Source organism: Nuphar pumila, chromosome 13 (genome assembly GCF_984573655.1).
Source record: "Nuphar pumila chromosome 13, dmNupPumi1.hap1.1, whole genome shotgun sequence".
NCBI lineage: Eukaryota > Viridiplantae > Streptophyta > Magnoliopsida > Nymphaeales > Nymphaeaceae > Nuphar > Nuphar pumila.
In genome coordinates this window covers 58,443,854-58,457,640 of record NC_143261.1, presented here as the reverse complement: position 1 = coordinate 58,457,640, position 13,787 = coordinate 58,443,854, and the positions used below count along the sequence as shown (strand labels likewise).

The following is a 13,787-nucleotide window of genomic DNA, read 5'->3' as shown; positions in this document are numbered from 1 at the left end:
ATAAATTTAAAAATAATATTTCAAGAAAATACCAAGAATTCTTGGCATATTTAAAATTTAACCACCATGAGACAAATCCTAGACCATTCGGTTATGATAGTGCAACCTAACGCGCCATATCATATTTATATTTTTTGTGAATCTATTAATAGAAATCTTGGAGATATCTCAATACGGATGAAAGGAATGGATGAATGGAAAGAATAAATGGCCATATCAATCAGGCTACTGATCAAAAGCCAATGCCAGGATTAGCATAAACACGGACGACAATTCAATCGCCCATTTTAACTCCCCTGGTAGCATTGGTCTGACCGTAGATGAGACAGGTTTTAACAATAACTAGCCACTTAACAAGCATCATCAATTTGAGAACAATAGAAACCAATAATGAATGCCTATTTGTGCAACAGCAGTATGAAGCCTTCATCAGGTAGCATTGGTCTGACATAGACGAGCCAGGTTTTAACAATAACTAGCCTTATAACAAGAGATACTCAACAAGCATCATCAATTTGAGAACAACAATAGAAACCAATAATGAATGCCTGTTTTGTGTAACAGAAGTATGAAACCTTCATCGGGTAGCACTGGTCTGACAGTAGATGAGCCAGGTTTTAACAATAACTAGCCTTATAACAAGAGGTACTTGACAAGCATTATCAATTTGAGAACAATAGAAACCAATAATGAATGCATGTTTTGTGTAACAGCAGTATGAAACCTTCATCGGGTAGCACCCTCGGATCCATTTACCTATAAAAAGTTTTAGGCCTTCATAAAGATTATACAGAAGTCATATGTTCGTCTATGTAGAACGCAAATCACCAAAATCATGCAAAGTTAGTATATGGGTTTGCTACATTTAACTGTCATGTATGAATAGAACAGTGATGATCTTTACTCATGACCACCACCACCACCACCACCACCACCATGAAGAGCAAGCACAAGATGAAGAACAGAACCACCCTCAATGCTGTATTCACGAGCTGTTTTGTCATCAGCCAATTGTTTGCCAGCATAAACCAGCCTGTGCATGCAGCAAGTTCGATGATGTAACAGATGCAAAGAAGCAAGTTCATAGAAACATTCTGACAATTTGTATACTCATTAAAATGTAGACAGGACTCAGCAAATGTGAGTTACAAGCATTGATTGACAAGGTTTATGTTTGAGATAATGTCAGTGCAATCTGTGCAGCTGTACCATAATCTACCACACATCCATATGATGCCAATTAAATCATGTTGAAATACTAAATAAAACACAACAAGCACATCCTATAGTTGTGACTTGCTTCCAAGGAGAGCAATCAGGTCATAATGTATATAACCCATTTGTCAGTTAGATTCAATTCCAACTGCACATCTCACTTGATGATGGAGATGCATGGGGACACCAACCTCACAGTTGCCAAATGAGTTGTGCAGTGGGATTGAATATAACTGACGATTGGTTATATACAATATCACCTGACCTGAAGTCACAACCTTTAATCAATCACAAGAAATGCAAACTTGCAATGTTTCTGAATCTCTTGAAAGTGCAAGTTTTTTCTTTTTAAGCAACAAAGAAAATTTTCCTTCCAAAAATGAAAATTTATAAAAAAACGATTAAATTAATCACATAGACCAGGGAAAATATAGAAAATGAATATAAAAAAATAAAATATAACCAAGATCGAAAGAATCAAGTCTCCCAACCATCTAGTTTTCAAGTTGAGCAATGATAAAATTTGAGAAGAATATAGTCCTTGGGTACTTCCAATGGAATTTATCATTAAGTTTTGTTTCTACCTGGCTTGTATCGAACTGCGGAGGAAGATCACAGATGAAAGGTTGATCATAAAGAAAGGACATTGTTCCTTTGGGAAAGGAACAGAAAGATTTGTTCTACTTCATCTATTATAGCTTCAAAACTTAAAAGAGACATTATGTATTGTTTGCAACCACAGCAAAGATGAAACAAAAGATTATGCCAATATAAAGTGCAATTCCACTTTTAATCTATATAGGTGACAATATATGGCATGAACGTGTAGCTGCTTAGCCTTAAATTAACCAAGCACAAAATCAGTAAGGTTCCTCGCACCTTCAAGGACAAAGCTAGTAGCATACCAAAATAGAAAGAACCATACCAAGTTGCTTACTACCATTTATCCCAAAAAACAACACAGAGTAAATTATGAAATTAACATACATTAAACTGAATAAAAGGAAAGGAAAAAAAATCAACAGAATATCTTAACAGTAAGCCATGAAACTCATTTGGACCCTATATTCCTGATTTGCACTAGAACAGCTCTCAGATCAGGTGTACGTAGTCTGCATCACCATGTAACAAAAATACTGGAAAGAGCTGCTACAGACTGTATAGATGCACAATACACATCTTTGCAGTAAGCCATGAAACTCATTTGTACCCTATATTCCTGATTTGCAATAGAACAGCTCTCAGATCAGGTGTACGTAGTCTGCATCACCATGTAACAAAAATACTGGAAAGAGCTGCTACAGACTGTATAGATGCACAATACACATGCCCTTATATGATGACATGATCCTGCCGAAAAACATTTCACTTTCCAGTAGGAAACAAACAAAGGGTCTGTAACAAAAACTCGGGAGATATGTACTAATAGACTATAAAAATATGAACTCCACATTCTCTTGTATGACGACATGAACCCGCTGCAATACATTTCACCGTGGTAGCAGCAAGTTCAGAGAACAAATTATGTCACACACAAACATACACGCATGCATGCACACACATGATCATGGTTGACAAAGTCACCAAGTCACACCAATGACATGGCTACTCAGTCCGAACAGGGACTCAAATGATTTTCGATCTGAGATAAAATTAGAAATTTTCAAAACTTGGTTGGGGCCAGAGTTACCGGAAGCTTCTTAGATAGATGAGAAGTGCATTTTCAGAAACTCACTTCGGAAGCACGATACTCTTCGCTTTCGAAACTTGATAGGAATCTTGATTTTCCTATGATCCCCACACGCTTTGTCCATGCTTCCTATATGTCCTTTTAAGCTTCTCTTTCATGTTTTCTATGTGCCTTTTCTCACACTTTCCACTCGCTTCCCATGTGCCCTCTCTAAATTGGTCACCATCATTTTTAGGTTCGGAAAAAAATATAATTCTTACACCAAAAAAATCATGAGATTTAAGAATAATAATTTTTATTTTAGTTTTTATTTGCTTCCCATTCGATTCTCATATCACTTTCTTTTCAATTCTCATTTCACTTTCAAATCGATTCTTCACTTATCACTTCCTATAAATTTTAAAATGCTTCACTTCCCACTTCCGCTTTCCATATCATTTCCCACTTTCACTTCCTAGTTTGGTAACCTTAGTTGGGGCTCCACATAAACTGGTCAACTCATCTGGGTCAGATGAGCTTATTAAGAACTGCCCAAGTTAGGTGAATTTCCTTGTTTTGCGTTTTAGAAGTTCGATTTGATAAGGAAAGAGGACATCATTTAAGTTGCCTTATTCATCTTCACTGTTTCCTAAATCCTAATAATTAATGTGTTGTATGCTATACTGAATCCAAATCTGATTGTCAATTGGATGTGACTTTTTTCATCTAACCCAGCTGAGTGGGTTGGGTTTCAGTTGGATATCTGACCCAAGTCAAAACCATTGACATCCCTAACCCTCAACCAAGAAGCCTCGATGGGTTATGGATCTGGACATGAGAGTCGATACCCACGACCCAGACTAGCACACTGGGTGGGTCCAAGTTCATAGTAGGTTAGAATCTGAAAGTAAAATTTTAAACATCTAGATTGGTATATCTGTGTTGGGTCTAGAATCAATTTTTGTGTGGCAATACTTCAAAAGAAGGTTGGTAATAAGAGTTGTTCATGTAAACAAAGGGAAATAGATTGGATCCAAACAAAGCTTCAACGAAAAAGAATAATGGTCTAAACTCAACCCTATTCCAAATCCAGAAGTCTTGGAATTGTATTAATACATTATATCGGTTGCCAGCTATATTGATATATTTTTCTCTTTTTTATTCTTATGATGGTTGTACTTTGATTTTTGTTTTCTTAGTTTTATTCTTATGATGGTTGTACTTCGATTTTTGTATTCTTAGTTTTATTCTTATGACCACATGAATGCATTAGGCACGGCCGATTTATTAGAAAATGCACTTTGGATAGGGTAGTTTTCTTAATAGTGAAATTTTAACGCATTGTAAACCATTGAATTCTTAAACTCCAAGACAATCTGATTATTCACACCATTGATAAAACCTGTTCTGTACTAAACAAAACATATAGATCATATCCATATGGCTTGATTCATAAAAATATCAAGAAAAAGCTAAAGAATAGGTGATTTCTATTAGAGAGTATGGTATAATCTAAGATAGCCAATATTTTTCCCTTGTTTAATATAGTATGATTGAACAAGGTGGCCATGGGTTGTGTTGATTGGCTAATGTTGATAATAAATTGCGTCTACGTGTGCTCATTGGAGCTGATCTAATATTTTTTCAACTAGGTCATAGAGGCACGCCATGTTGGGTGCGTGTCTCTAGTAGGTTTGTCGATGGGTCAGGTTTGTACCAGGTACACAACTCGACCCAAACCCAAATAATATTTGGATCAATCTGAACCCAACCCAAAGAATATGCGGACTGGGTTTGGGTTATAATTTTTGCTAGGTATCCAACCTGACTTGAGTATTATATATACTTTTTTAGTACAAATATATTTCAGAAATTATGCGAGACTGGGCTTGGGATTTCATTTTTGTGAACCATCACAACTCTAACGTAACAATTTATTATATGGGCGGGTTTGGGTATACCCTGATGGGACAGGTACCTGACTCGTTGAAACCCTAGTCCCTGGTGACATGAGTGGGTATACTCAAGCAGATTGACATAGACACTGACACAAACTGACCTTATTTTATTACTAACAATTTATTATATGGGCGGGTTTGGGTATACCCTGATGGGACAGGTACCTGACTCGTTGAAACCCTAGTCCCTGGTGACATGAGTGGGTATACTCAAGCAGATTGACATAGACACTGACACAAACTGACCTTATTTTATTATTTTTATGTTATTTAAGTAAAAATTATGTTTTTACTATACAAATATCGAAAATAGTTTCAAAAAATGATTGTATTGTACCACAAAAATGATGTGTTTTTCTAAATGCCCTAAAATTGTTGAAATCCGCCCGCTCTTCAAAATCGCAAATAGGCAAACGAATTTTGCATGCTATATTGTTTCGCCCGCCGACTAAGGCAAAAACTCATTTAAATGTATATTCACATATATTTTTTTGTGATTCTTAAGTGTGCAAAATTATGTTATTTATGCATTCTTCTCTATTAATCGTAAAATCATAAATACCAAAAATCACATATTTTATACCAAAGTCATGGCAAACCATACAAACCTCCTTTCTCCTTTCTCCTTTTTAGCTTTTTAGCTTTTCTTGTGTGTACTTTTCTTGTGTTTTATTAAATAGTTTTTGCGTGATTTACCATTTAGGGGTTTTTTGATATATATATATATATATATATATATATATATATATATATATATATATATATATATATATATATATATATATATATATATATATATATATATATATATATATATATATGTGTGTGTGTATATATATATATATATATATGTGTGTGTGTTGTAGAGGATTTATGTGTTTTTGCTTATTCTTTATTTAATTTTAAGTGTTTTTGTATTGGTGTAATGAGGCTAAAGTTGACTCTGTTGGTGTAATACGTATTAGTTTTTTGCCGATATAGTTAATGATGACCTCAATATTTGTTAAACTACACTAGCGTCTCATTGATGATCGTAGCTAGAGAGCTTTAGTAGTCTAAAAAATATTAGCTTTAAAGAACTCATGGCTATGTTGTCTCTTAAAATCGAATATAGTGAAGAGTTAGTTAGCCTCCAGTATACTTAAGAAACACTTAGAAGAGATGTAGAAGAAGATGTTGATAAATGCAATGATAAAAAACCTGTGGAGAATGTGCATTCATCTCATAGATTCATTTTCAAACATCAAATTGTTTCAAACAGTGAATGATGTTGATGTCCTAAACATGCAAGTCTTCCAAACAATTAATGATAGTAATGTTATACACGTGGAGGGCATGCAATTGCCTGAACCGATTAAGAATATAGATATTCGATGTGCAAACAATGCAAAACTTTTATGAACAATTAATGTATATGATTAGACAAAATATTCAGCGTTGCAGCTCAGTGCTAGTGATTATCATCGCAACAATGTGAATGACATTCAACCTTCTATAGCTAAAGACAAAGGTCGGTACACATTGAAATTTATATTTTAGATGTAAGTGTGACGATGGATGCGATATTTTCATGGTTAATTTTAAAAGTTGAAAATGCAAGATTGTTGCATGCGTGGAATCAAAGGATGAGATAATAAATTTTTATTAATTTATACGATCGAACAATCAATTAACGATGGCGTAGATGGTAGAAAATGATAATGACATATATAGTAGCAACAACTCTAATCATGACTATACCATATCTATTGAGCCAAACTCAGAAACGATAGGAGATGACCAAGACACTTATGGCTTGAGATAAATAATTGTTGCAAAAAATGATGCATTAAACATACATGGGAAGCTCAAACCTTGGTATGTTGTATTAACTATATGAGCATTTATTAAGAAGTATAATTGTTTTATGTTTTTATGCTAATGTTTAGGTTTTACTAAGTTCTCTGCAATGCCCCAAGATTTAAAACTTGCACAATTTTTTTTACTCCGATTGAAAACCTCGGGCGAGTTATAAATTCGATTGATAACAATAATAAGACTAAATCCTTAACGCAGATAACATTTCTAAAATGATTCAGTTTTAGAAATCAGAGTATTTTCATTCCAAAATAAATCATAATGTCTTTACAAAAAAACAGTAGTAACAAGTACTCAATAGTCAGTTCTCGAGAAAGGAAAATGACTGATTCTCAACATCACCACAACTTTCTGCTACCGCTCCAGTAGACTATTCAATACTTGTAATTTTGTAGAGTCAATATGTAACGCCCCAACTTTTTATAGTAAAAATTTTGGAGTAAAATTTTTTTTTTTTTTTTTGAAATAGCGGAAGTGCGAAAAACACAAGTCGGGTGCATTACAAGGTAAAACAGAGAAGTACCAAAAAAAGCATACCATTCATTAATTAAAGCATTAATGTCATTAATTACATCTCTTAACAGAAATGTAATCTACTAATCAGAGTTCAAATAGGAAACACTGAAAAACTGAGATCTCTTGACTACTTCCAAATACGACTCCACGATGCTCCAATTATGCGTTACCTGAAAAATTTTAATGCAGAAGGGTCAGACTCCCCTGTCTGCGTAAGAAGCATTATATCTATATGCGGTGCTTAGTGTCCTGTGTACAAATATGTGCAACAACTGCAGATATAACTAGCATGAAAATTGATATCATTCTAAGAAAATGATTATGCTTTCAATTCATGATACAATGCAAAAGAGGATTGAACTAAAGATACATTTATCCACATTAGCACAAGCTGTAGATTCTACAAGTTTTACGAAAGTCATATCAACAGTACATAATTCTTCAGGAATAAGTTTTCAGTCAACTTAAATTATTTAATGTTTATCTTACTCTCACCCTGTGGGTAAGCACAAGCATAGACATTGTAGTGAACTGAGACCATACGGTGAGATGCCTAACTCTCACGAAAACACGAACATCCATGAAGCTCATACCACCTACCCTCTCTAAGGTAGATCATGGGTCCGGTAACATACACCATCTTTCAGGTGTACCCAGAGCCTGGAGAATCCGGTAACATATACCGTCTTTCAGGTATACCCAGAGTCTCAAAGGTTTTATATTTCATTTTAAATTTTTCTTTATAACCAAGTGCGAGCTATCGCACTATGAGGGGTCTGGTAACATATACCTTCTTTCAGGTATACCCAGAGCCTCAGAAATCTCATATTTGATTTCTCAATTATTTTCCTGTGCGAGTCATCGCACCAAAGATGATTCTCAAAATCCCGAACCCGCCTTGGGGTTCACACACATTGTATGGACTTAATTTTTTTTTTTTGTCAGGGTGCCATGAGCACCATCAAGATAGCATTTCTCGGAACATGGCTCAACTCGGAGCTCACAGTCATCATTTTTTTTTTTGAAGTTATGAGCTAGGGTGTAAACAATAGCATGTGCTTGAATCCACAGAAAAGCAATTGACAAATAATTGAAGGTAATGGTGCCCTTTTTGTTCCACAACCCATAGAAGCAGAAAATCAATTAAAATAAGGCACAACAAGTACAATGTTAAGTTAATTATTTCAAAACAAACAAAGCAGTAACAGTGCCTGAACAATTACTTTAATAATTGTTGCATCAACCAATTCACCAAATTGGCTCATGTGTTGCCTTAAACCTTCATCATCTACCTCCCAAGGAACACCCAAGACCTGAGAAATTTTATACAAAACAGGATAAATATATTCCCATAAGTAAATGTATAAGGAGTAGGTTTCATAAATAAGCATACCACCAGCCTTGTGCTTCCTGTAGACATTGTTCTCCCACTCCACTCCTTACAAATGACCTTCAACACAACGAAGTAGGGGAAAATATGCTTAATCATTCATGAACTGGCTACATTCAGAAAAATACCACAAATGAAAGCGACCAACATAGTCTATATTACAGCTTCATAATACATTAATGGCTGGCATGATTCTTAGCAGTTCGCATAAATGCATCAGCCTTAATTTCATGTTTTTGCACAATTTCATTCGGTGGAGTTGTAAAACCTGCTCCCTTGGTAAGGGACATTACTAATCTCTTCGTTCAAGTCAAGCGAAAAAAGGAGAGAAAGAGAGACAGATCTTATATTAGCATAACAGCTATATCTTCAGTTGTTTAACATATCAAAATCCATATCTGAAAAGCAACAGCAGACACACCAATAGTATGTTACAAACCAATCACGCACGTGCACACATGCACACACAATACACAGTATCAGTCACACTCAAGAATGTTGGGGTAGATTAAGACATCATCATGCTCTTATGCATAATGCATGCACATACACATAATTTTGCATATAAATAGAATCACATATGAATTCACCATTACAACACAAACCAAGAAATAAGTGTTTCATCTTATCGTATATGAATTCACCAACAGATGAGAAATTCACAAAACAACCATAATGCAGCAATATACTGTAACTAACACATATCTCCAAACACAAGTTCCATTCTTCTTCAATTCACCAACCGGAGCTCAACAGAGCCTGTCGGTGCCCACTTTCACGTTTGGGGAACTGAACTTGGGTCGGTCCATCTGACCCGCACTCAACCTAGCCAAGCTGAGTTGAGCACGAGTTTGACCTCGATGTCACCAAAAGCCATCACCTACTTCAGCGAGGTCATTTCGCCAACCTTGACCCTACCACTTGTGGTCGTCACCTTCGCCACAACCTTGTTCTTCACTACCATCATCGGACTGGAAACCGAGGTTAGCATACGTGTCCTCGCTCATAGTTGGATCGTCAATAAAATACGATCAATGTCATGCTAATCGAGGAGAATTCTCGAGGGCCTTTTTGAAATTTCTTTATTTCTCGTGAGACCACATGCATTACAAGGTAGGTTTATAATAACTTTAACATATATGTGTAGTTTTAGGTTTTTTGAAATGCTTGGGGTTTTCATAATTACATAGTTTATATATATATATATATATATATTCAAAAATTGTTTGTGTTGCATGCCTTTTGAGAAAATATATATTTAAGTAATATTTGTTTTTCATAAACAAGAATGTGCATATGTTAAAAAAGTATCAAAATTTTCCATATGTGAGTATTTTGAACATGTTTTCAATAAAAGACACGTATATGTTCAGGTTTTACAAACATATTCTAACATATGTATTTTGGATTTTATGAATAGTTAAATACGAGTGTATTTCAAGATTTTATGAATAAATATATGTATATGGCTCATGTTTTTTGAATATGCATGTTTCTGAAATTATTACGTAGTTTTAAGCCTGTGTAAATGCTTATGATGAATGATAAAATGCATATCAAAGATGTTGCATAGTATCTATGATGAAAAGCATGTTATTCAATTGTTATTTTATGTGAGGCAAAACAGGGTGGTTCAACAAAGAGAGGAGGTTGTTCAGCAGGAGCGGCTGAGAGCAGTCACCAGGAGTCAGTGAAGGTGGCACTGGTGGGTGCCATCGGTGGCTGCCCAGTTGGTGGGAAGGAGAGAATCGGGTGGCAATGGTATGGTGCAAGACGAAAATCAAGAGAGAGATGGGCAGTGGTGGTGGTGGTGATGCTGGGTTTACACGAGAGAGGGGAGAGTGAAGGGTGAAGGGGAGCATGAGTGAAGTTTATGATACAGGTGAGAGGGAATGTAATGGGCAGAGGGGGCATGAGTAGAGTATTTATAGGAAGAAAAAAAGGAAAAAATACAATTAGAAAGGGGGAAAACCTTTTTGATTTGAAAAAAAGTAGGGGGGAAAACATTTTCAAAGGCGAGTGTGGAAAGAAAAACTTGAAATTAGAATTTGGTTTTGAATTTCTTTTTAGTTTTAAGTAGGAAAACAAGTGGGCTTGGATTTGGATTTTGGTGAGACCTATTTGGATCTCATTAAATCCAAATCCAACCTACTAATATATATATATATATATATATAATTAAATTCATTTGGGACATAAGTGGACTTAAATCCTATTTATTTAAATGAGATTCATTTGGGTCTTAGGTGGATCCAAACAAATTTATTATACTTTAATAGGATCCATTTGAGTCACAAATGGATCTAAAATTTTATTTACTTGATGAGATCGAATTGGGTCTCCAAGTGGATCCAAAAGTCCTTTTCTTAGTGAGATCCATTTGGGTCATCTAAATATATCCAAATCTTATTTTACTTAGTAGAATTCATTTGGGTCTCTAAATAAATCCAAGACACTTTCTACTTTAAAGAAAGATCCAATTGCGTCTCAAATGGATCTAAATTTCTTCTATGCCTGATTTAAGCCCCGATATAAATCAAAACCCTACCCAAATCTATTTCGGTTGACTGAAATCATTTGGAGATCCAATCCTAAATAACTTGAGATCGAGTGGATCTTATATGTTCATTCAAATAGTTCAAACTTGCGTTTGAGTTGGTTGATCCTCTTAGATCTATATTGAGGTCGAGATCCAAATACTTCATACAAAACCTCATAACTGCCCAATTAAATATCAAATAACTTCAATAAATGCCAAAATATTATCCATAAATAACTGCTAATTAATCAATCAATATTAGCTAAGTAATTTGCTAAAAAATGATATTTAATCAAAGTTAAATACCAAAATAATTCACAAAAAAAAAAATCTTTTATTTATTTAAAAATTTTGAGAAATTTATAAACTTTACATTATTGCTCAATGAATATTATTTCAATAAAGAGCAATTGGCAATCATTGATGTTAAGTCAATTTAGTTGTTTGAGCAACTGTGTAACAAAAGACTTAATGATATAGAACGATTTCAATGGCTATCAATATAGTCAAAAGATCGATAAGTTATCGACAAAAGGTTTAATAATCTTTAGCACTATCATAATTTTTTAAAGATCATGTGATAAGAAATAACTATAAAATAAAATTTATGAAAAACTGCAATAACAGAGTAACTGTAGTATGCATGAGAAATAACTTGCGGACTATGGTTCATTTCACTTGGAGGATCCATTGAACAAAGGTGCAGAAAACATCATTTTTTCAAGTGAAGAAGTATCAAAGTGAGCATACATGTGGTGGATCATTGGACAACGTAGTAGTGAAAAAAATATCTTTCAAGTGGATTTCAAGTGTTATTCTTGAACACTTACACGATAACCCAAAGTTGACTCTAAAAGAAATCTTAAATGACATTAGTCGCAAGGAAAGTATGAAGGTTACGTACAAACAAGCATGACATTAATGAGAAATGACTAAGGTGATCCTATATGGTTTATTCGAAGAGTTTTTCAAGATGCTTTTTGCCTATTGTCATTATTTGATGACGACTAACCGATGATCGACAATGTGCATTGAAACTGATAGACGACATAGATTTATGTACATGTTCATATCTTTTCGTGCATGCATTGATCAGTTTTTTAAAGAAAGCCCTCCACTTCTTATGGTAGATGACACATTCCTAAAAGAAAAATACATAAATATTGTTGTCAGCCCATGGTATTGATCCTTGTGATCAAATATTTTCGGTTGCATTTACTGTTATAGATAACGAGTCGAATGAATCATGGGTGTAGTTTTTTTATGCATGTGAATGCACAATTGAGACACTAATACAATGACATACCCAAAGTTAAAGTACAATTAACAGCTATCTCAAATAAGCACACAAAGCTACACAATATGTTCTCCCATACATGGCTAAATTGTCAGGTTGAATTTTACACAAAACACTACGAAAAACTTTTAACATAAATTTGGAATATCACTAGGTCAACTTTGGTAAAGCACAACCAAAGCACTCACGAGACAAAAGTATAATTATTTTCTTAAAAAGATTCAGGAGCAAAGGGAAGATGCATACAAGTATGCAACTAAGGTCATAAAAGAAAAACATTAGGCTAACATATACTTTTCAACTAGAATGTACAAGCGCTTAACCTCTAATATAGTAAAGAGATTTAATGCGAGGATTCTCACAATACATGGCTAAATTGTCAGGTTGAATTTTACTAAAAACACTACGAAAAACTTTTAACATAAATTTGGAATATCACTAGGTCAACTTTGGTAAAGCACAACCAAAGCACTCACGAGACAAAAGTATAATTATTTTCTTAAAAAGATTCAGGAGCAAAGGGAAGATGCATACAAGTATGCAACTAAGGTCATAAAAGAAAAACATTAGGCTAACATATACTTTTCAACTAGAATGTACAAGCGCTTAACCTCTAATATAGTAAAGAGATTTAATGCGAGGATTCTCACAATACATGACAAGTCACTAAATCCTCTTATTGAAAAACTTTATCTCATGATGATGAAACTTTTTGAAAACCAAAAGAATAATACCCATAACATGTGTGGTGCCTAAAGTAAAAAAAAGTTGGACGATGGTAAGAAAGAAGCACGAAATCTATGTGTTCAAGTAGTGCATTGCCTTCATCGTCGATACAAAGCCTACAATCACTCTCACAATTGCAATGTTTATCTTAAAAAACAAACATGCTCTTGTAGAAAGTAACAGGTTAGCGAGATTTTGTGCAAACATATAATCACGTGCATTTTGTACGAAGACAAGTTATCAGAATATTACTACGATAAGTTCTACACTATTAAATCGTATCAAGCTGCATATAATACTTATTCATTTTTTCTCACTCCTCCAAACCTTATTCCAGTCTTACCACCTAAAGCGCATCCTAAAACAAGATACCTTAAGAAGAAACAAAAAACAGAACACAAAAATGTTGGGTAATACAAGTGCAATCATTTTTTATGAAATTGGCCACAACCGGCGAAAGCACAAATAACATTATATTAGAGTACAGATGGTTTACAAAATCTGTATTTATTAGAAGTTGTTTTATGAATTCTTTCTTTGTATTTACAATCTTTTTTAATTAATTATTCCAATGTCTTATATCTTTTATGTATATAAGGAGTTCACAATGAATAATTATA

General features: G+C 34.2%; 1 protein-coding gene across 7 annotated transcripts in view; it reads right to left on the bottom strand.

Moving 5' to 3' along the window:
* LOC149818478 (protein REBELOTE-like) overlaps window positions 1–13,787 on the bottom strand; it is a 62,911-nt gene that overhangs the window by 11,618 nt on the left and 37,506 nt on the right. For 6 of the 7 annotated variants that reach the window (XM_089986482.1, XM_089986486.1, XM_089986484.1 and 3 more), the window contains exon 5: window positions 723–1,033. The exons of the other annotated variant lie outside the window; for it this stretch is intronic. In XM_089986482.1, coding sequence (XP_089842608.1) covers window positions 901–1,033 — 133 coding nt within the window. In that variant the 3' untranslated portion in view covers window positions 723–900. Of the gene's footprint in view, window positions 1–722; window positions 1,034–13,787 lie in introns of those variants that run through there. 7 annotated transcript variants of the gene reach the window in all.